The sequence below is a fragment of the Pimephales promelas genome, chromosome 9 (assembly GCF_988280905.1).
Source record: "Pimephales promelas chromosome 9, fPimPro1.hap1.1, whole genome shotgun sequence".
NCBI lineage: Eukaryota > Metazoa > Chordata > Actinopteri > Cypriniformes > Leuciscidae > Pimephales > Pimephales promelas.
This window is the reverse complement of record NC_142777.1, coordinates 31,008,783-31,029,558: the sequence shown is the minus strand read 5'-3', so window position 1 is coordinate 31,029,558 and position 20,776 is coordinate 31,008,783. Positions and strand designations below refer to the sequence as shown.

The window sequence follows — 20,776 nt, the reverse complement described above, 5'->3', positions numbered from 1 at the left end:
CATTTCGAGTTCTATACTGTAAGATTAATTGTTTTATTATTAACCAGCATTATGATATTTTTAACTGTTAAATATCTCTACTGATGTTATGACTTCTCTTCTACACAATTGCAACTGTATATTTCTGAATTTTGAAATAAAAAAAACTTACTCGCCTCTATAAGAATGGAGATAAATATAGAAAGAAATATATTTTTATTTTATTTAGATAAAAATAAAGATACATCAATGCACACATTTTATGCATAAATAAAATATTAAGTTAAAAATAACATTAAAATAAATACAAAAAAGTAATAGAATAATTAATTCAGGACTAAACTTAGTATTGTAATTGTCTTCATTTTATCAAATAATAAACACTCACCACACAACATAAAGGATTACTAGGAACACCAGTTCAATTTCTCATTAATGCAATTATCTAATCAACCAATCACATGGCAGTTGCTTCAATGTATTTAGGGGTGTGGTCCTGGTCGAGACAATCTCCTCAACTCCAAACTGAATGTCAGAATGGGAAAGAAATGTGATTTAAGCAATTTTGAATGTGGCATGGTTGTTGGTGCCAGACGGGCCGGTCTGAGTATGTCACAATCTGCTCAGTTACTGGGATTTTCACGCACAACCATTTCTAGGGTTTACAAAGAATGGTGTGAAAAGGGAAAAACATCCAGTATGCTGCAGTCCTGTGGGCGAAAATCCCTTGTTGATGCTAGAGGGCAGAGGAGAATGGGCCGACTGATTCAAGCTGATGGAAGAGCAACTTTGACTGAAATAACCACTCGTTACAACCAAGGTATGCAGCAAAGCATTTGTCAAGCCACAACACACACAACCTTGAGGCGGATGGGCTATAACAGCAGAAGACCCCACCGGGTACCACTCATCTCCACTATAAATAGAAAAAAGAGACTACAATTTGCCTGGTCTGATGAGTCTCAATTTTTGTTGAGACGTTCAGATGGTAGAGTCAGAATTTGGCATAAACAGAATGAGAACATGGATCCATCATGCCTTGTTACCACTGTGCAGGCTGGTGGTGGTGGTGTAATGGTATGGGGGATGTTTTCTTGGCACACTTAGGCCCCTTAGTGCCAATTGGGCATCATTTAAATGCCACAGCTGACCTGAGCATTGTTTCTTACGATGTCCATCCCTTTATGGCCACCATGTACCCATACTTTCAGCAGGATAATGCACCATGTCACAAAGCCTGAATCATTTCAAACTGTGCTTTCAGCAAAATAGAAATTGTACTTTCAGCACAATTTCTAAAGAATGCTTTCAGCACCTTGTCGAATCAATGCCATGTCGAATTAAGGCAGTTCTGAAGGTGAAAGGGGGTCAAACACATTATTATTCCTAATAATTCTTTAGGTGAGTGTATTTCTTTATTTATTTTCCTATTATTACACTTAATTATTTTTAATTTGATCAGGTTTGGGACTCAATATACAAGAACCACTCAATAAATATAAAGAAAATGTTTTATTTTATGCACAACCAATTCAATTTAGAGTATACTACAAGGCTTCTCTTTAAGAGAATCTGAAAAATATATATATATATTTTTGATTAGTGCCTGCTACTGCCTCAAAGTTTGGTGTCCTCCCTTTACTTTACTTTAGTCAAGTTTTTTTTTTAGCTTATTTAGTCTTGCGTCTGCATATTCTCTGACCTCAGAAAGGTATTGAACTAGAAGATTTGTGTCAGCCTTAGTGGCTTTTGCTAAAGGATTACCACGTGTACTTAACCAAATCCCAAAAGCACTTAAACCATCAGTTACTTTCTGAATTCTCCAGAGCAAGAGATGCATTTACAGATTGTGTTTGTTATTAGTGAAGCAGGTGTCCGAACTGAATCTTTACACCTCAATCACCTACTGATATGCATTATACATCATGACAAAATGGTATAAAAATATGTAAAATGACAAAGCTTAGCTTATGTTCACTCTTGAATCATTTATTGTTCTGTTGAAAATGTGTTGCTCATATGACTCAGAGTCAGCGGCATTAAAGGAATACAGGGTTAAAAAGAGTCGGCATTCTTCCCCAAAACTCAACACAACAATCTAACCGTCATGTCAGATCCAGTATACAGACTGAAATACCGTTGATAACAGTTAAAAAGGCATCATAAGGCCATGGTGGAAATGACAAAAGATTAAAAAAAACCTTGCATGTGTCTCTGCATAAGCGGCTTTTGTATCCTACACTGACCGGCCGCTGGTCCTCAGACCTCAAGAGCTAACAAAAGACGTGAATGACCTCTGATCTGAACCAAAAAGATAGCTGGAATGTGCTCTTGTACAACAGACAGGTAAGTTAAACTAATATTTCACACTCATTCTCGCACATTGACGAATGCAATCAAACTTAGAAGTCTATGAGGAGATAACTGCACTCTGGTTGTTTATTTTAACCAATCTCCAGTTTAAAAAAAAATCAAGAGAGAAAGAAAGAAATTTCAAAATCAATGTCCCCATCCATATGATGGTGCATCCAGCATGTACTGTACTTGCACTGGCCTCCTCTGGCTGAATAAATAAACTCTCTTGTGATTGGGTGACCATGTGTCAAGAGAGTATCTCCCTTGATTGGTGGACACGCTGACACAAAGTTACAATTTGCATACAATATCTTCAGTACTTAATCTAAATGACCTTTCGATTAAAATGTTGTGCTTTAGTAACTTGTGTCTTTACAGATACATTCTCTCCTACTTGCCGAGTGTGCTATCTGTCATCTACGAGTCTCTTTGGCTGAGAATTACATTTGGCTGATGCAGCCATTTATATATATTTATATATCTGACAAACACCTTCCCACCTAAAACAAACAATCATACATCATATATGCCTGCATTTTAATATTATCTTTTTTATCAAACGTAATACTTATAATATACATCTGTACCTGTATAAAATAACAAACGAAAAAAAAAAAGAACTAAGAAATAAATTAAAGGAATAGTTCACCCAAAAATTACAATTCTGTGATAAGCACACATGCACATTTCAAATGTCTTGTCAACACCACTAAATGCAATTGTTGCATTTTGTGCTCAAAGTTTGAATATGTATATAAAATTTGAGAGTTGTGACTGATGGCAGAATTTGCAGTTAATAATGACTTTTGTAAGGAACAGGTTTATTACAAGGGATTCACCGATATAAAAACTTTGGCCAATACCGATAATTCTTTATATTTGAGAGCTGATAACTGATATATTGGGCCGATAAATCCAAATCTATATATAATTTTTGCGAGCCTGATTACAAAAACAAAAGTCTCACCATTAAACTACATGTCCCAAGCACACAATTATAATGTTCTCATTATAATTTTATGTAGCCTATATGACAGACAGTATGTTGCACTTCACTGTATTTTCCTTTTTTAAAGTGATTCCAATCATATTTCAAGCAATTCAAAACCATCTTGGTGAACTATTATTTATATATTATTGTTCTGTTATTTATAGGCTTTAATATACCGGCCACATTTTATTATCGGGCCGATAACGATGACATTAATAATGTATATATATATATATATTGTGCATCCCTACTTTTTACTTTAGAACTCGTAAGGACCACATTTATGGTGCTCTTTTTATATTTGCTGACACTGGACACATTTGTCTGGAAAAGAGCATTTGTTAAAATAATCTTCTTATGTGTTCCACAGAAAATATAAAGTCAAACTGTCTTGAAACAACATGAGGTTGATAAAGGTTGACAGGGTTTTAGTTTTTAGGTGAACTATCCCTTCAAGGGTTTGAAACTGTTGAATATGCAAGATTGAACAGTGATTCATGTCCTAAATGTTTCAAATGCTTATTGGCTGACTGCTGAGAGGTTTGTGGTTTCTGTTGACGTCATTCTGGGTGAGACAGCAGTGTGTCTCACATGGTCCCGCCTACTAAGGCTGAATGTCCAGAGTTCATGTGTACAAATCGATAGGTAATACATTGAAGTACCAAATGATTCTTTAAATAACTATGAAAGTCTGTGTTATTTGTGTACCATATTGGTATTCAAAAAACCAAACGCTGTAAGACTCGTCTTCACTGGTCCACGTTCTCAGTGTATGTCCTCCACAGTGACTGATGAAGTTTGACTGGGAAACACTTACGATTTGTGTTTGTAGTCCTTTATAATGCTTTTTTTTTTGCATGTGTGGTTGAGCAGCTTTACACATATCCGATCGAGGCTAAAACCGCAGAGTGAATCCTGATTCTTTCTTGTCAGTAGTTCATACTGAAATCTCATAGGTTGTTCCTCCAACACCAGTCACTTTCTTCACCCCTCCTGCAGCTTTGTGTGAGTGGGCGTGATGATTGGCCACGTTTTGTTTAAAAGTCGAGCTGAATGGTTGGTGGGAGGGGAAAAAAGAGAGAGAGAAATTAAAAAAAAAAAATTAGATAGGATGCATGTGGAAAACGTAATAAAGCCAAAAACCTTAGATGCACCGAAAGTGTTGTAGGAATATATGTATTAAATGCAACAGAGACAAAACAAGCAAGACACATTCACAAACAAGGTTTCAAGTCCATATGGCCTCTTCACAATGACTTGTTTGATTTAGTCCTCAGATCTAAGTCGCTTTGGATAAAAGCGCCTACTAAATGCATATTAAATTACAATTAAATGACCATAATAGCTTAATGGCGACGTTGAAGTCATGTGACGATGGTGTAGTTCATTTACAGTCTACGTTTAGCTTTTTACTTCTACCGATTGTATATTTAGGCTTAAATTCATAATAGTTGTGTATATTTGTGAAGATTATCATAATGAACAAAATGTGTATGAATTAGGGATGGGCAACGATTAATCACGATTAATCGCATCCAAAATAAAAGTTTGTGTTTACATGATATATGTGTGTGTGGTGTGTATAATTATTTTATATATATATATAAATACTAACACATGCACGTATATATTTAAAAAAAATGTGTTCTTAATATATCGAATATTTATATTTATACATAATATTAATTATGTATAAATATATATAAAGTATATACATGCAAATATTTCATAAATATATACATGCATGTGTGTGTATTTATATATACACAAAATAATTATACACACCACACACACATATATTACGTAAACACAAACTTTTATTTTGGATGCGATTAATCGTTGCCCATCCCTAGTATGAATTCGAAACCATTGTTGTACACAGCTTATTTCTGCAATAATCCAAAAGCCAATGAAAAATTCCTATTGTGTTTTTGGCAAGGGAACCGGGGTGACACTAACTTTCGTGTTGCCTACAAAAATACATCATCCCTGCATTACTCTATATTATAATATTCAGAAATTGCTCCATTAAGATTTTAGAAAAGCTATTTGAACTACAACAGCAGTCTAATCCGGCGAAAAGAAGTTGGTTCTGACAGAGGTAGAAATATTAATATGTTGACTTTTAAGACATAAAAATTAGCAAAATAAGACGAACCTTTAGCACAGAGACATAGTCATCCTTATGGCCACAAGGCAGGAGGAGGGAGGGCAGAAGAGAGCAGACGAACGTAAAGAGGGAGAACAGAAAAGGAAAAAGGACAGAGAAAGATGGAGGGTGCGTACAGAAATTCGAGGGACAGTAGAGTGGCCATGGGTTGCAGGAAGAAAGAGACAGTGTTACTGAACAAAGAGAAGGAGAGAGACCAAACCAAATGAATACAATCACGAACACTGGACCTCAATGTTCTACTTGACCATCACACACACAGGCGTGCAGGTTTTTTTGAGGGGCGGGGAAAGAGAGAGACGGCTAAAATCTGCAGGCATTACTCACTTCAGCATCGAAGACCCGCCCCCTGATGTAGAGGGGCGGTGCTGTAATTCGGCGCCACCTCCGTAGGACAGTGATTTGCCCAGAGGTGTATGGCCAGGGGCAGGGCCAGGAGGAGGGGAGCCCAATGAGCGAGCGCGAGGAGAAAGGGGTGGGGCTCGAGAAGGTGGAGAGCTTGTTGGGTGCATGAAAGCTCTGTTGGGGGAGGGTCTTAGGGGGGCAGGGCAGGCCTGGAGGGAGCCCTCCCTCTGCTGAGCAGACAGGTAAGGGGACGTGTACCCCAAAATAGGAGGGGGCCCCGGTACTGTGCTAAGAGAGTTCGGAGGGTGCGGTCTGGGTGGGGACAGCTCATGAGCAGCAGACTCAAACTCTGGACTTTCGGAGGGCGTCAGCAGGCTTTCGTATGACAAGCTGCCGTTGCGCGTCTGATTGGCTAAACTCTTGTAGCTAGTGGAGGTCGTACCCTCAGAGATGAGGGGCCCGAGGGCATTGTGGGCCGTTTGGGCAGAGCGAAGGCTTGAAGAGCAAGAGGCTGCTGCTGATTGGAGGAGGGTGTCTGTAAAAGAAGGGTAAGATCGCCCGCCAAACGCAGAGGCCCCACCCAGCCCCCCCGAGCCTGCTCTACCCCCCTCCCCACCCCCACGGCACCCTGCACCCCCTCGGCTTGACAAACTGGGGTCTGAGAGGTAGCTGGGCTGCCCAGTGGTGACGGGGACAGAGGGAGATTCGGTCATACTGTTCCCTCGACTCATCTGAGAGGAAATAGAAAGACAGAAAAGTGTACACCAAACGTTCCTGACAGCTGAAGCATCACCGAAGAGATGAAGGATACACACTAGAGGTCGACCGATTCATCGGTTTTGCCGATATATCCGTACTGATAGTCGATTGGTGGAACTACCGTTATCGGCAAAAATCCACACCGATAGTTTTTCCGGTTTGCGTCTGCGCGTGGCCGTTACACAGCACGAGAGCGCCGAGAAGAGACTGCTGGCATTATACAGAGCGAGAGCGGCCTCTAGAGGACAAATAACAAACTCATTGGCTGAGTTGTTTACATTAACACGTGAGGCAGCGCGCAGTACGGAGAGAAAAGCAGCACAGAGAGCGCATACACTTGAGATGCGTGTTTAAAACACAGAAAGCGAAACAGTATGAATACAGAACACTAAAGTACATATTGCCATATCATTATAAAGTAATTCATTTATTGACTAGATGCTGCATTAGCAGAGAAATAACAGCAGTATGTTTGCTGTCAAGTCTGAGAGGAATAACATTAGTAATGGCTACCTCAAGAGATTAAAGCATTGTGACTTAAATGTTTTATGTCGCAATTGTTATCATCTATTTTCATTAGTTTAAATCCGGCCGGTCACTTTTATGCATTCATTATTAGCCGGCGAATTTGCATATTTAAAGCTAGTGTCGTGATTGCTCGCTCAACACTGATATGTTCACGCAGCCGACAGAAACATAAGAAAATCAGAAATGCACTCGATTTCAGTTTTTTTTTAATCACTTCAATATATATTGTTATTTTGATTCGATAATCATCAAGTGTTCTAAAAGAGAAGCAAATAAAGCGAGAGTATACATTTAATATAGATCTACATTTATGTAATTTTAATGCTCTGGCCTTTGCAGTTATTTAAATATTTCCATCTTTAAGCATGACCCTTTGGATTTACATGAAATGGGAACACTTTACAATAAGATCCAATTTTTAGCATTAACTAAGGTTAATAAGTGTTGTAGAAGTTTTATTCACTGTTTGTTAATTTCAACATTTTAAATTGAGTTTTAATTTGATCTGTTATTACCTTAGTTAATGTCCTATGAACTAAAATGAACGATCAAGGTACAGTTGTATTGCTTAAATAATAAAACATGCAGTAAAACTGTATATTGTATATTGCATAATGCATAGGTCATGAAAGCTATATTACATCCTTGTTAACAAATGGGACTTGCAAAGTGTTACCTATGAAATGTACAAATGTTTCTAGGTTATAGCTAAAAAACAACAACACATATTTGACCTGTAATATTTTAATGTTTAAATTATTTTCTGTAGAAGTTATAATATATTCATTTTTGGATGTTTAACTAATTTAGCACATTTCAGTTCTGCAATGTTTTACTTGGAGCGTAATGTTTGTTTTAATCCAGTATCCATTTTTAAAAATATCGGTTGAATAATCGGTTATCGGCATGTACGGCCAAACCTAAATATCGGTATCGGTAAAACCCACTATCGGTCGACCTCTACACATAAAATGAAAGTTTGAGCAAACCACACTGTATAAAAGGGACGTACGGAGCCCCTATGGGGACATTAGAGATTGTAGGAAAAATTATATTTAAATGCTTTTACATTTGCTTGGAAAACCTTTGCATTCTTGTGCAAAGTTTTACGTTCGACTACATTGAAAAGCATAGAAAAACTATTTTTCAGAGCTTTTGAGAACAAACCGTTAATCTCAAATTGAATCCTGTATCTGACATTATTTTACTTAATTAAACAGACTGGGGCAAAATACAGTCACTGCAAGTTTAATATACTCAAAATAGAACATTATAAAATGCAAACGTTTTGTGAGAGAATGCAAAAGTTTGCGAGCGGACGCAAAGTATCTCGGCAAAATGCAAAGGTTTTTTTTGAGCGAACGCAGAAGTGCTGAAACGGTTTTTCTTTCCATCTCATATTTTCCCCCATCACCATGTCTCATTGGGGGCTCCGTAGGAACGTATGGAGGCACAAGAATTATGTTTAAAACATCAAGGAGGATTTGACACTAGATTCATGCCATTTTTTACAGAATGGATGAAGGAAAGAAGTCAAGTTATGCTTAAGAATGAGGAAAACAGCAACAGGAAAGAGTCCAGCTTGAATAAAACGCAACAACTGCAGAGTCAAAATGACAACACACCATAACAACAGACGACACATCTAAACTTACTCGCTCACTGACTGCCAGTGATTTCAGATAATCAAGAAAAATAATAAAAGAAAGCATTAACAAAAAAGGAAGAAAATGCAATGCAAAGTGCATTATTTTTTTAGTTGTCTTAAACAAAAAAAATATTTGACATTTTCTGTACCTGAACTTATGCGTACTCCACTTAGACTTACCTTGCTGGAATGTGTGGAGGCCGTGTGGTTTTTTCCTGGGCTGCTGTAGGCCGGCCTATATTTATATAATGAAGGTGTTTGTGGAGTCTCATTCAGCAAGCTGCACTCTGATTGAAAGAAAAGATTGTTATAAAAATATATTATTTTTTCCTTTTATCTTTACTTGACCTCATTGGGAAAAAGTAATATTACTAATAATCTGACATTTATGATGCATGTGCACCAACCTTCATTTTGTGTGTGAGGCAGCCCAGGGTATCTGTGCTCTGGTTTGGGTGGTGGAGGTGGATCAGCGTCAGTGGACTGACTCTCCATTATCTCGAGACTACTTTTAGACTGAAGTACACACACACAGAGCAACTCTTATCAAAAATAGCCAGTTAGTCTAAAGGGTTTTTATGACCCAACTCTGAACAGAGATTACTTTTAAAAGCAAGTTGATCATTTCAGCTGTAGAGATAGCTGAAACGAAAACACTAGAGCATGGCAAATATTAAATAGTGTCAAGTTTGGAAGTAAGAATGGAAAAGTGTGACTGATATTGATTTTTGTACATGTTATTTTTGTGTTTACATGTTAGAAAAGCAGAACCAATATTTACTATTTTTGTATTCATAATTTTGTTTTGCACAGCAGTATCCAAATAATTATTAGGCTTAGGCTACAACAATTACATATCAAATTCATTGTGAATATTTTAATTATTATAATGCATTAAATAAGCAATTTGATGACCACTTATTGACAGTCCAACAATATTAAAAAACAACAAATTTAATAAAAAAGATCAAATTTGCTTTATGTTTTGAACCTACAACCTTTCTGTTACCAGCACAAATATCTAAGTTGATCTATTATATTATATTTATTACATTATCTTTATTGAATCAATTTACACTGCGCAAAAACAAAAAACTACCATTACAGACCTAGTCCATTTGGAAAGCACTGCGGCTGCAAACCATGAATGTTAGCATGATGAAAAAAGGTATGATAAGATGTTTGTACCTCCTGGATGCCATTATCCAGGACTTTAGCAGCTAGCTGGGCTTCAGATAGAGGTGGCCGCAAAAATGGTGGCTGGATCTGAACAGAACGAGGCTTTCGTAAGCGACCAAGATACCTGCCCCCCCCAAAAAAAACATTTACATACAATTAGAACTTCATTTTGAACAAAATCTGCAAAACACATTTTTATTTGTAAGAAAACACGATTTTTGAACCTGGGAGCCTGCGAACTACACAGCACGTATGCAATGTTTTTCAAACATCCGTGTGTGAAGGGGTTAACGCCACCTCTGAACTTCCCGGTCACCTGCGGGTGAAGAGAGGAATATTAAAAACACGCCCTTGGAAATCAGGCAGAAAAATAACATCATTCTGTTCGACTGAACACGTACAATGTGGACAAAAGACACACCTGTTCATTGGTTGTTCTCCCTCTGGCAACAAGAACAACATGGAACCCAGTGAGCCCCGCAACCGGGACAAAAAACAGACCAGCTACACACATCACTGCCATACTGAGTAGCGTGTTAAGGATACCAACAGAACAGGTTCATGTGTATTTATGTGCACATGCATATGGGAGGGCTTTATGTGTAAAGGATACGTAACTCCAGCGTGGACCTGGTCCAGTTGTTTAGTGTGATGGAGGATGTATAGCAGACTGAAGCCAAAAACATCCATAATGTGAATAGTGAGCGAGAACAGGAACAGAAAGAAATAGCGATAGTTCCGCCTCCCAATGCAGTTGTTCACCCATGGGCAGTGATGGTCAAACTCCTAAACACAGACACACATGCATACACACATTTAGACAAGAGTCTTAAGTCAAGACAATAACCAAAACACTGAAAACTTTAGTGTGAAACTGCATGAATATGTGGGTACCTCCACACAGTTGTCACACACGGAGCAGTGTGAACACCGCGGTGGTCTGTAAAAGCGGCACGTGGAGCACCACTTCATCCGCACCTGAATGCCCCTCACCTCCACCGTTTTATAAAGCGGAGCCCGGAAATCATCCTCTTTATCCTCATCTTCCTCAGCTGTAAGACATGTGCGCACACGTCACAGGTCAAACACAATAAATACTGTCCAGGTCCTATTTTTCTCATGACACATGAAATACACCAGCCACCATATTGGTATCGGCCTATGTTAATTTTTAATGTTATCATTATCAGCCCAATAAGACATTTTGGCCGATATATTAAAGCCGATAAATAATAGATTATTTCCTTCAGCTGAGACACTTTAGATGTGTGCGCACTGTTCGCCATGATGGTTTTGAATTTCTTGAAATATGATTGGAATTACTTCAAAAAAGGAAAATACACTTAAGTGCAACTGTCATATGGGCTACATAAAATTATCCCAAGAACATTATAATTGTGTGCTTGGGACATAAGATTGAGACTTTCGTTTCTGTAATCAGGCTCTCAAAAATTCTATAAAAATTTGGATTTATCGGCCAATATATCGGTTATCGGCTTTCAATTATATAGAATTATCGGTTATCGGTGTCGATATTTTCATATCAGTGCATGCCTAGTTAAAAGCTTGGGGTAATAAAAATGAGTTAAATGTTTTTGAAAGAAGTCTTACCAAGACTGCATTTATTTAATTAAAAATACAGTAACAACAGTAATATTGTTAAATATTTAGCCCCAACCCCTTTAATCGTGAAAGTGAAAGCGAAAGTGCCCTTTTGGTCACAATGAGGTGCCCCTTATATCCAGATCCACCCACATTCACACAACTAAGCAGGATTTACTCACATTTTCTCAATATAAATTACAAAAAAACTGAAGTGTGTACCTCTTGGAAAGATGCCAGGGTCCATGAATGTGGCCATACAGAAATTGGCCAGTGTGAAGAGAAAGACCACAGCATTATAGAGCGGAATGGTGGAGGAGATCCGCTCTGACAGCCATGGACACCTGCACAGAGATTTCTCTCATTACACGTACAGTAATACTGAGACACTGAGTTTCTGTATTAATGCATTTAGGTTCTACTCACGTGAAACAGAGAAACAGTGTAGTGGCCCCCACAAGGAAGGCGGTTGCAGCGGAAACAGGCACATAGCGACTGGGGCGGAATGGGCGGGATGGGGAGGGGTCTCCAAGAGCCCCGCCCACACTGAGACCCACAGGCATTTGAGGAGTAAAAAAAAAAAACTGGGGAACAGGGGAAGCTGTCAGAGAGAGAAAAAAGCCTGTCTCTCACCTGAGTGAAGATGGTGTGTAGCTATGGCCATAATAACTTTAGGGAAACTGATATAAAGAGAATTCTGTTCTCACTAATCAAGGTGAATTCCTTTCCTAAATCAGATGTTAATGCAAAAATAGTGCTGATGTTTTTTTGTATACGTCTGTGCTGACACATAAAAAATAGACTTACTTCATATACACATAATTTGTGATACTATGACTTTACTGTAATACAAAAATAGCTCTAGTTTAATCAAAAATAAGTTCATATGGCTTGAATGCAACAAGATTTGGTCATTAAAGGAAAATCAAGCAACAGCAAAGCTCTTTTAGTGCAAATCTCTGGTAAGCCTTATGGTACACCAAAAAGAGCTCAAAGGAAGCAGCAATTTGAGTTCAGCCATTCATACAGTATATCGCTCATGCAGAGACCAAATTCATATTTCTTAAAGCATCACAGCAGATGATCGGATGCGAGTATGATGTCAGACTACAGAAAGGGAAAAGGTTTTGGTGGGAGGTAATTGTATTTTGAAATGAAACAAAATTATGAGGAAAAAAATAACTACAAGACAAAAAAAAAAAAAAAAAAAAGACTTTCTTTCTACAATCTCAATGGGAGTCTGGATTCCCCCAGGAGCAGTCCGTCTAAGAAAAGATTGTAATTACTAGAAAAACAGAGCTCTTGATGTCTTGTGCCCTAAATGAGAGCTCATTCTCCACTTTTCTGGGGTGATCTATTCTAACACTTCAATAAGAGACAAACTGGGAGAAAAGCGAGCAGAAAAATACAGTTTCCCGGGTCGCAATCACACGAATCTTGCAAGTTTAGATATTCACATGATAAAGTGGCAGAGTTGTTTTTCAGAGGTTCATATGAAAAAAAGCAACGCACGCAGCTGAGTGCGTGTCCACCACAGCAATTGCACACAATCCGTATATGTCCAGGGTTGAAAACTCCAAGTCTTGGTGACACGTGAGTGTGCAAACCATTTTACCCCTGCATAGTGTCCCATGAGGCCTTTCTTTCCTCACATTGATGACGCTGATGTGTCTAGAATGCTGCCCTGCTCCTTTTTGATTCCTTAACAGAACAGGCCTGAGCGGTATCTATAAGAAGAGGAGATAATAAAACACGTAAGATGTGAACTTATGACCAGATCTTACAGATTGACAGTCTCCATAGTGGTTCCATTTCATTTACAAGCAGCCTGTATCTCCAGTTCATTTATAAGCAGCCTGTATCAAACGAATGATCATCACATGAACAAAGTGAAACACAAAGCAATGAATTGTGAAACCTACATGTGTACACACATCATGTTGAAACCTGATCATGCTTTTGCTGCTCTCTGTGTCACAACTTCTGACTCACCAGGAAAGGGTGTGCCTCTTTTTTTTCTGTATTCTCTCAACCAGGTTTTTTTGTATACAATCCCCCCAAAACCCATCCCCCGTTTACAATCCCCTTTTTCCTTGGCTTTGCTGTCCCACTGACCACAAAGTGACCTTGAGCCTTGCAAACACAAGCCTTATTACACGACTCATAATCTTCTTTTCTTACAGCTACTTCATGCTGTCTTCATTCACAGTAGAACACCTGAAAACTGATTCAGTTCATAAGGGAATTACATCTTGATTTGATTAATTAATAAACATGTTAGATCATATCTGACCATCAAATTTTAATCAATAATTAACTGGCTGATGGATGTCAGATGATATCTGACCAGACCACACAATCAATAATTAACTGGAAAATTATATTAGGATGTCACTGACCTACAATGGTCAGTTTAACAATTACACAGTCTTGTAGAACACAGTGAGTCAGTGACTATAATGTGGTTTCACCGGCTACTGTAATGTTTACAAGACAGCTCCATAGATGCACTTTGAGGAAGAGAAAAATCTACATTTACAATTGTTTTTAGCTGTCCATCTACCTAGACATTTCTTGGCTTTAAATGTGCATTGCACACGTTTGAATAGAGATAATGCATAAAAACGCTGTCTATGTAACGTAGACAACTCATTAGCGGAAGCAGTCATTCACTACAGCAAAAACACAAACTAAACTGGTGAATTGAGTCCCAATATTACTTGAATATAAAAACAAACTATTTCAAACATTAAAGCAAAATTCAGAGTAAACCCCCCTACGGTTTTGTCCCGTGTTCGTAAGCTTATCACCCCAGTTAAGAAAATAACGTTAGTCCTCCACCAAAATACTACCTTAAACAGTAAAACAATACCTCAAAACACAGAACGAATGCATAATGATTAAGTAGTAGCACAAATAACTTATAAACCACAGTAAAACACGATCATTTAACTTTTCACATCGTATTTTGCCTTCTATTTAACTAGGCCGCTAAGTCAAGCCTGGGACTCGATTTGTTACAGTCTCGACTGAAGGAAACTGAAACGCGGTGCTATTGAACCGATTTCAAAACAGAGCAAAAGCAAATAGCCACTTGAGCCTAAAGGCTTTCAAATAAATAACACATTTATTATGAATGACATCCACAGCTATATACTCACTCTGTGTCGTATATCCCCACTTTAAGTACTTTAAATGGATGGAATTTATTCACGCATCCTGTGATTTGTAGATTCGGTTTCTCTTCTGCACCCTGGCCCGGGTTAGTGGTAATATCTGATGGGAGAGGAGCTTCAGCTCTCTCTATCCGCTCTCTCCCTTAATCTCCGTGTTTTGCTACGGCCGGGGAAACGGCTTTTGATCTGTGTATACGCCCGGGGCTGAAAACTCCCCAAGTCGTTTATCCGATGCAGAGTCTGATAAGCCACAAATAAAACCCTTAAGGCATCATCATCTTCTTCTTCCTCGTCCCCAGCTTCATTTCTGGACACCGGCATAGGACATCCAGACGGGATGAGATCCGGAAGAGATTCGTGTCTACACACTGTACCATGTCAAATTAAATAATTGCTCAATTTGTTTGCTCAAAGGATGTAATTTCACAGAAGAAGAAGAAATGGCAGGCAAAATAACGTAGTCAAACTGGTTTGGGTTTGTTTTATTGTATGTTCAGAAGGACATATAAAATTGCAATTAAATTTATTAAAAAATAAAACAACAGCAGCTTTTACAAATGTACAAAAATATTAAAATTACCCCTTTGAAAACCAAACATAGCTACAAATACTTGTATGCTTCTATTTAAGGTCTATGAAGCGAATGTCCATGATGAGCAGAGTGTGTCGTGGCAGCGGTCTGGGCGCCGGTGAGAGTACCGTCATCACTTGAGCTTGAGTGTCCACCGCTGTCACCACTATAAAGCCACACACCGGACTCTCTAGAATCCCTCTGCTCTGATCCGCACCCACCTCGGTTTCATCCTCCACCGAACTCACACTCAGCACGTGGTGGGTCAAATCCCTGCCTGGGCTAACTGGGACGAGTTTGAGCTGGGTGTCGTCCTGAGACATACCCAGGGGGAGACAGGAGTCTGGGATAGAGGGCGCACCAATCTTGTAAATGCGCACATCTGAAAAGCGCACATCAAAGGCGTGAGGGTAAAAAGATGTTCCACGGAAACCATAGAAGTATTCCCGGATCTTTTCGTCCCGTGACTCTCGCCGGCAGTCCTTGGAGCGTTCCACCACGCCACCAGATTTTGGCAGAAGGACGACACGTACAAAGTGTGGCAGGTCACGTTTAAGCTCATTGTAGAGACGCTCCTGGTCCAGGACTAGAACAACATCCACCTGAAAGGCTGAAGCACAGTGGACCAGTGCCTGATAGCCTGAACCTTTGACCCAACCACATGTGTTGATTATGCAGCCACCCACACTAGCTTTGCGGTTCACTTCGCAGCGCTGGGAAAACACTTCAGCAAGGCATGAAGTCAGCTACACACAAAGAGAAAAAAAGAGACAAATTATAACACATTCTTTTATTTTGTCTGGATGATGCAAAGTGAAGTCAACAGGAAAGAGCATTCACAACCTGTTACTTCAGTAACAAATAAAAGGAAATAAAATAAAATAAATAAAAGGAAAGGTTTTTAGAAAGTATAGAATAGAAAAAATAGGGGGAAAATGTAAACATGTAAAAGAAACAACATTTTTTGCAATCATGTTAAAGTCCCGTGTTAATTTTGATCAATTGAATGCATCCTTGATAAATAAAAATATGCTAAATATAATCATTTCTTTAAATAAATTAAAAAAACATTACTGACCCCAAACTTTTGAACATTACTGTATTACAATCAGACATAATTTAACAAGAAAAAAATAGAACACAAAAATATGAAAGAAACAGAAACAGATAAAACATGTAATATCATACAACAGTATTCAACGTTATAATAACATGCACTAATGGACCAAGCACCATAAACAATGGGGAAAACAACCATGAATGTTTTCTTTAACAGTCCTAATACTCAAAGCTAAGATTCTTTTTACTAAACTCTTTCACCCTAGTAATACTGACACTGTTTCTCTGAAATAATTTTTAAAAAGAGCACAATGTCACAATGCAACCAATGAGTACTACTTTTCCCTCAGTTACTGCTACAAAAACTGTTTTTGCTGTTTCTGCATCAACAATTACAGAAGAAGAGTGAGACTTTATAGCTGCGTTTAAGTGAAAGATAAATGCACTACTTCTCGTTATTATTGATTAAACAGTGCCAGGATAGTTTGGGGCCAAGATCAATCTGCTCCAACAATTTATGGCCCAAAGCTCAGTGTATGACTGAAGTATAAAGAAAACAATCCCTTAAGGTGGGCGTACACGGTGCGATTTTTTGCTGTTTTACGAGCTCGCAGATGATTTTTTTCACTCGGGAGAAATCGCGTGTAAATCGGTTATGCTCGCATGTCGTGGCTCGTATCGTATGCGAGGAAGATACGAGCCGAGCAGAGCACCTCTCGACCTCCCGATAATTTTTAAGCATGTCTAAAAAGTTTGGGAGCTGTCAGCATTCACGAGGTGTGTGCGGTTGAATGAGCCGATTTGTCGATCTATCTGAACTTGACCAATCAGGAGCTGAGGAAATCCACAGAAGAAAGACGAAAATGGTGTGGACTACTAGAAACACTGCTTCAATTAATGTTTTTAAGATGACTTTGTGAAAGGTTAACTAAACCGCATCTGCCTTGTTCCTACTGGCCAGTATTTGGCATATTTCATTCTGAAACATCTGCTATTATGCTATTGTTTTTGATAGTGTTATGCATTTCTTACAGATTCTAACACGTCACAATGATCATTACGTTTGTTTCTTCCTAAAAGAAATTACAGTTTGTCTACAGCCTAAGCTTTTTTTTATTAATGCCGACAGAACAATGTTGCCAGATATTGCTACGAAAAACAAGCAAAAACTAACAAAAACAAAGAAATTATATAAAAATCTGAAATAAGTTCAAAACTTGTGTTTTGGAAATAAGATTAATATATTACGAATCACTTTAATAACTTCCTAAATTGTGACATTAATCCAAAAAACAAGTCCAGATACTGTCACCTTTCCATTATGTGGATCTGACAATACGGGATCTGGCACCCGCGCCCTCACTCACAACGCGCTCAAGCTCACTCAAGCCCCGTTCACTGCGCTATAGCTTTCTCGAAGCAAAATTAATTGCAAACACTAACATGAGGTGGTTTAAACAGCTAATTAATCATTCAGAGAGCTTGAAATTTTTTTTTTTTTATGGCCTACCGTAACTACGTTTTTTAACTCATTCACACACACACACACACACACACAAGGGTGACTGGACGTCCGTTTCCCGGTGCTGAAATAATCACGGCTTGTATCAATATTTTATATGCAGTTATGAGAGAGTTTTTAGCGCAGAACTTCATGCGATTTCTTCGGAATTCAGCAGGTCGTAAAATCATGTCGTACATCACTGCCTCCGTACGATTTTTGGATAAACTCACTCGTAAAGTGTACCTGGACATACGATCTTCCGACCATCAGAATTCGTACCGCGTATGCCTGCCTTTAAGTGCAACTTTGCCATTACCTTGTTGTAAAGTTTGATGTTCGTTCCTGGTGTGGTGGAGCCAAAGTGAAAGACAAGTGGAGCCTGTACAGAGAAGCCTTCTTCTACATCAGCAGGACGCTCAATGCACAGAGCTGCCATAGTTCCAGGCACAGAGACCTAAAGACAAGAACAATTAAACATGCAAGCGTTTCATTTCATACGATTCTGTAATGTTTAGCAGATCTGCATCCTTTACTCACGCTGCTCTGGCCGACATCCAATTCTACCAGCGTAGGTCTTCGTCCCAGTCGCACAGCACAGTTCAGCAACACTCGACACAATGTTGTCTTTCCCACATCAGTTGGTCCGACTACCATTACCTATGACAACAAACCCTGTTTAACAACCACAACTTAACTATATATATAGTCATACAGTAGAGAAAAGGAAATCCTGTATAGAAAATAAAATATGCATCCAGATACATTGATTACCATTTTATCCTTATCACATTACAGCACTATGAATTGTAATTGTAAGCCAATCAAATTGCGAGGTGCCTAAATATTCCCACCCCTAATATATACACTATTAATTGTTGTGCCTTTGTCGCCTTTTGGCTTGCTTAGTTGGGGACAGTTAATACTCAACAATATTTTTGATTTGCCTGCACTGACACCATTATACAAGAACTGAACTGGACGATGACATTACTGTTTTCTCTAGAGCGCTAATATGAAGTATTATGAACTAAATAACTTTTTTACAAAACAATTAACCATCACTGAACTTACTTAAGCTGGACTATGATGCTATTTTCTTCTAGATCTGCTGTGCAGCCGAAACACACCTGTTGCATTATTTTTGAAACAATCTGTATTGTAAAAAGCGCTATATAAATAAAGGTGACTTGACTATTCAAGGGGGGGTTTCTTTTTTACATATATTTTTGAAAAAGTCTCTTTTCTTTATTTGATCCAAAATTCTGAAAAAAAAGAAATATTTTGAAATATTATTACATTTGATTACAGTTTTATGTGATGGCAAAGCTGCATTTACAGCATCATTGCTCTTGTCTTCAGTGTCACATTATCCTTCATAAATCATTCTAATATGCTATTTTGTTGCTCAAGAAACATTTATTATTATCATCGATGTTGAAAACAGCTGTACTGCTCATTATTTTTGTGGAAACTGTGATTCTTTTTTTTAGGATTTTTTGATGAACAAAGGAAAATCATTCATTTGAAATAAAAAAATCTTTGCTAACATTGACTTTACTGTCATTTTTGATCAATTTATTCATTTTTTGCAGAGTAAATGTATACATTTATTTCAAATAAAACCTTTGAAATAAATTGCCCGTTAACATACCCGAGGGCCTCTCTCATTGTCTTTCTCCGCTTGACGTCTCATCTGCTCTAGAGCTGCATGGGTGTTGAGATACAGCATCATGGGTGTATCTTTGGACACATAAGCCACCTATATGTACGGAAGACAGACATGTTTGAGTTGATTCTTAGTTCCTTGTCATTATCCTCTGACATCATGTTAACCTCTCACCTCAGTCTTGCCTGAAAGTGCCACAGTGCAACCATGCCAGGTGAACACAGCAATCTTAGAGCCTGGCCCGAACGTGTACTTCTTATTTCGGTTCAGCTCGGATCCGAACACCTCAGCCATACCGGAAAACAGCTCGAGTTGGACTCGTTCTCCTGCTTCGACCTCAAAACGCAGTTCTGTCTCTCTCTCCAAGTCGAATCGTGTGCCAGGAATCCCAGCACTGCCCGACGAGCTCAGGCCCTCCTCGGCTGACTTGTCTGAGGCTTCTGCCGTCATGGCTGTGACAGAGAAAGAACTAGAATGTTTAAAATTTGAGAGCTACTTGTATTCTTAAACATGAGAAGATAAAAAATGATTGTGCTTTACCTGCTTAAATTCGTTTCCTCTGGGAAATATTTTGGCAAAAACAGTGTTTTATTTGAATTATGTCACACTGAATTAGCTTGTTACCGTTAGCCCGTTTTGGGCTTTTGCAAATACTATTTTTAATATATCGTAAAGTATCTACGCTATTCCAAACAGCCACTGTTCTAACTACTATTCGTAATTTGCAAATACTACCTTATTTCTTCCATGCAGACCAGAGAGTTGTCAAACCAACATACCACACATTGATGAAGCCGTGCCGTGTCGCGTGTAGATGATGTCATGTGATGGTTGACCAATGACGAACATTCTCTCCGTATGCAGCTAACACTGCACAGATTATTTACTGTACTCTGACCAGTCATTTTTTACAGTCTATGATTTTGACTGATTTTTTTTAAATATATGATTGTGTTCCGTAAAATTCATATAAATAAACAATAGAAAAATCCGAATATTCTAAAATACGTGTTCAGTAAGCTTCATATTCCATAGACATATAGACATATCATATACAAGGAATTGCCATGGTGATAGAATTCAAATAAAAAAAAAATAAAAAGTAAAATATAATGGGTAATTTTCTTTTACTGTCTATGGTAATTTGTCTCTGATGATTTTAACCTTCCTTTTGTATACAGGATTAAAATAAAAAAGATTGGTTGCTGGTGGTTTGTCACAGTAGCTGAGGATTTATTAATTAA

General features: G+C 38.3%; 2 protein-coding genes across 6 annotated transcripts; both read right to left on the bottom strand.

Moving 5' to 3' along the window:
• Window positions 1-1,947: 1,947 nt before the first annotated feature.
• zdhhc5b (zDHHC palmitoyltransferase 5b) lies at window positions 1,948-15,112 on the bottom strand. 2 transcript variants are annotated; one of them, XM_039648787.2, is made up of 13 exons: window positions 14,718-15,112; window positions 11,983-13,283; window positions 11,779-11,900; window positions 10,849-11,006; window positions 10,568-10,740; window positions 10,376-10,478; window positions 10,179-10,270; window positions 9,964-10,078; window positions 9,183-9,291; window positions 8,956-9,062; window positions 5,823-6,571; window positions 5,484-5,507; window positions 4,285-4,374 (listed from the first exon to the last, which is right to left on the bottom strand). In XM_039648787.2, the coding sequence occupies exons 2-12, from the start codon at window positions 12,117-12,119 to the stop codon at window positions 5,486-5,488; spliced, it is 1,887 nt and encodes a 628-aa protein (XP_039504721.1). In that variant the 5' UTR covers window positions 12,120-13,283; window positions 14,718-15,112; the 3' UTR covers window positions 4,285-4,374; window positions 5,484-5,485. The 2 variants fall into 2 exon arrangements, with proteins under 2 accessions (XP_039504720.1, XP_039504721.1); XM_039648786.2 differs by lacking the exon at window positions 5,484-5,507 and having other exon boundaries at window positions 1,948-4,374; window positions 14,718-15,111.
• Window positions 15,113-15,185: 73 nt separating this feature from the next.
• Window positions 15,186-20,365, bottom strand: clp1 (cleavage factor polyribonucleotide kinase subunit 1). 4 transcript variants are annotated; one of them, XM_039649304.2, is made up of 7 exons: window positions 20,268-20,341; window positions 20,073-20,091; window positions 19,707-19,984; window positions 19,518-19,625; window positions 18,404-18,523; window positions 18,183-18,320; window positions 15,186-16,049 (listed from the first exon to the last, which is right to left on the bottom strand). In XM_039649304.2, exons 3-7 carry the CDS (start codon window positions 19,980-19,982, stop codon window positions 15,354-15,356), a joined length of 1,338 nt encoding a protein of 445 aa, XP_039505238.1. In that variant the 5' UTR covers window positions 19,983-19,984; window positions 20,073-20,091; window positions 20,268-20,341; the 3' UTR covers window positions 15,186-15,353. The 4 variants fall into 4 exon arrangements, with proteins under 4 accessions (XP_039505238.1, XP_088991115.1, XP_039505237.1 ...); XM_089134989.1 differs by lacking the exon at window positions 20,073-20,091 and having other exon boundaries at window positions 20,312-20,365; XM_039649303.2 differs by having other exon boundaries at window positions 20,073-20,356.
• Window positions 20,366-20,776: the final 411 nt, after the last annotated feature.

Bases quoted from the DNA above. Each gene is read 5' to 3' on its own strand.
- zdhhc5b (XM_039648786.2), bottom strand. From the start codon at position 12,119: ATGCCTGTGGGTCTCAGTGTGGGCGGGGCTCTTGGAGACCCCTCCCCA. The intron at 10,479-10,567 runs GTATCCTTTACA...CACGCTACTCAG, and splicing joins CAGGTCCACGCTGGAGTTAC to TATGGCAGTGATGTGTGTAG. The intron at 10,079-10,178 runs GTTCAAAAATCG...TGGGGGGGGCAG, and splicing joins TGTAGTTCGCAGGCTCCCAG to GTATCTTGGTCGCTTACGAA.
- clp1 (XM_089134989.1), bottom strand. The intron at 18,321-18,403 runs GTGAGTAAAGGA...TCTTGTCTTTAG, and splicing joins TGGATGTCGGCCAGAGCAGC to GTCTCTGTGCCTGGAACTAT. The intron at 16,050-18,182 runs GTAATGGCAAAG...CTTTGTGTGTAG, and splicing joins ACATCAAACTTTACAACAAG to CTGACTTCATGCCTTGCTGA.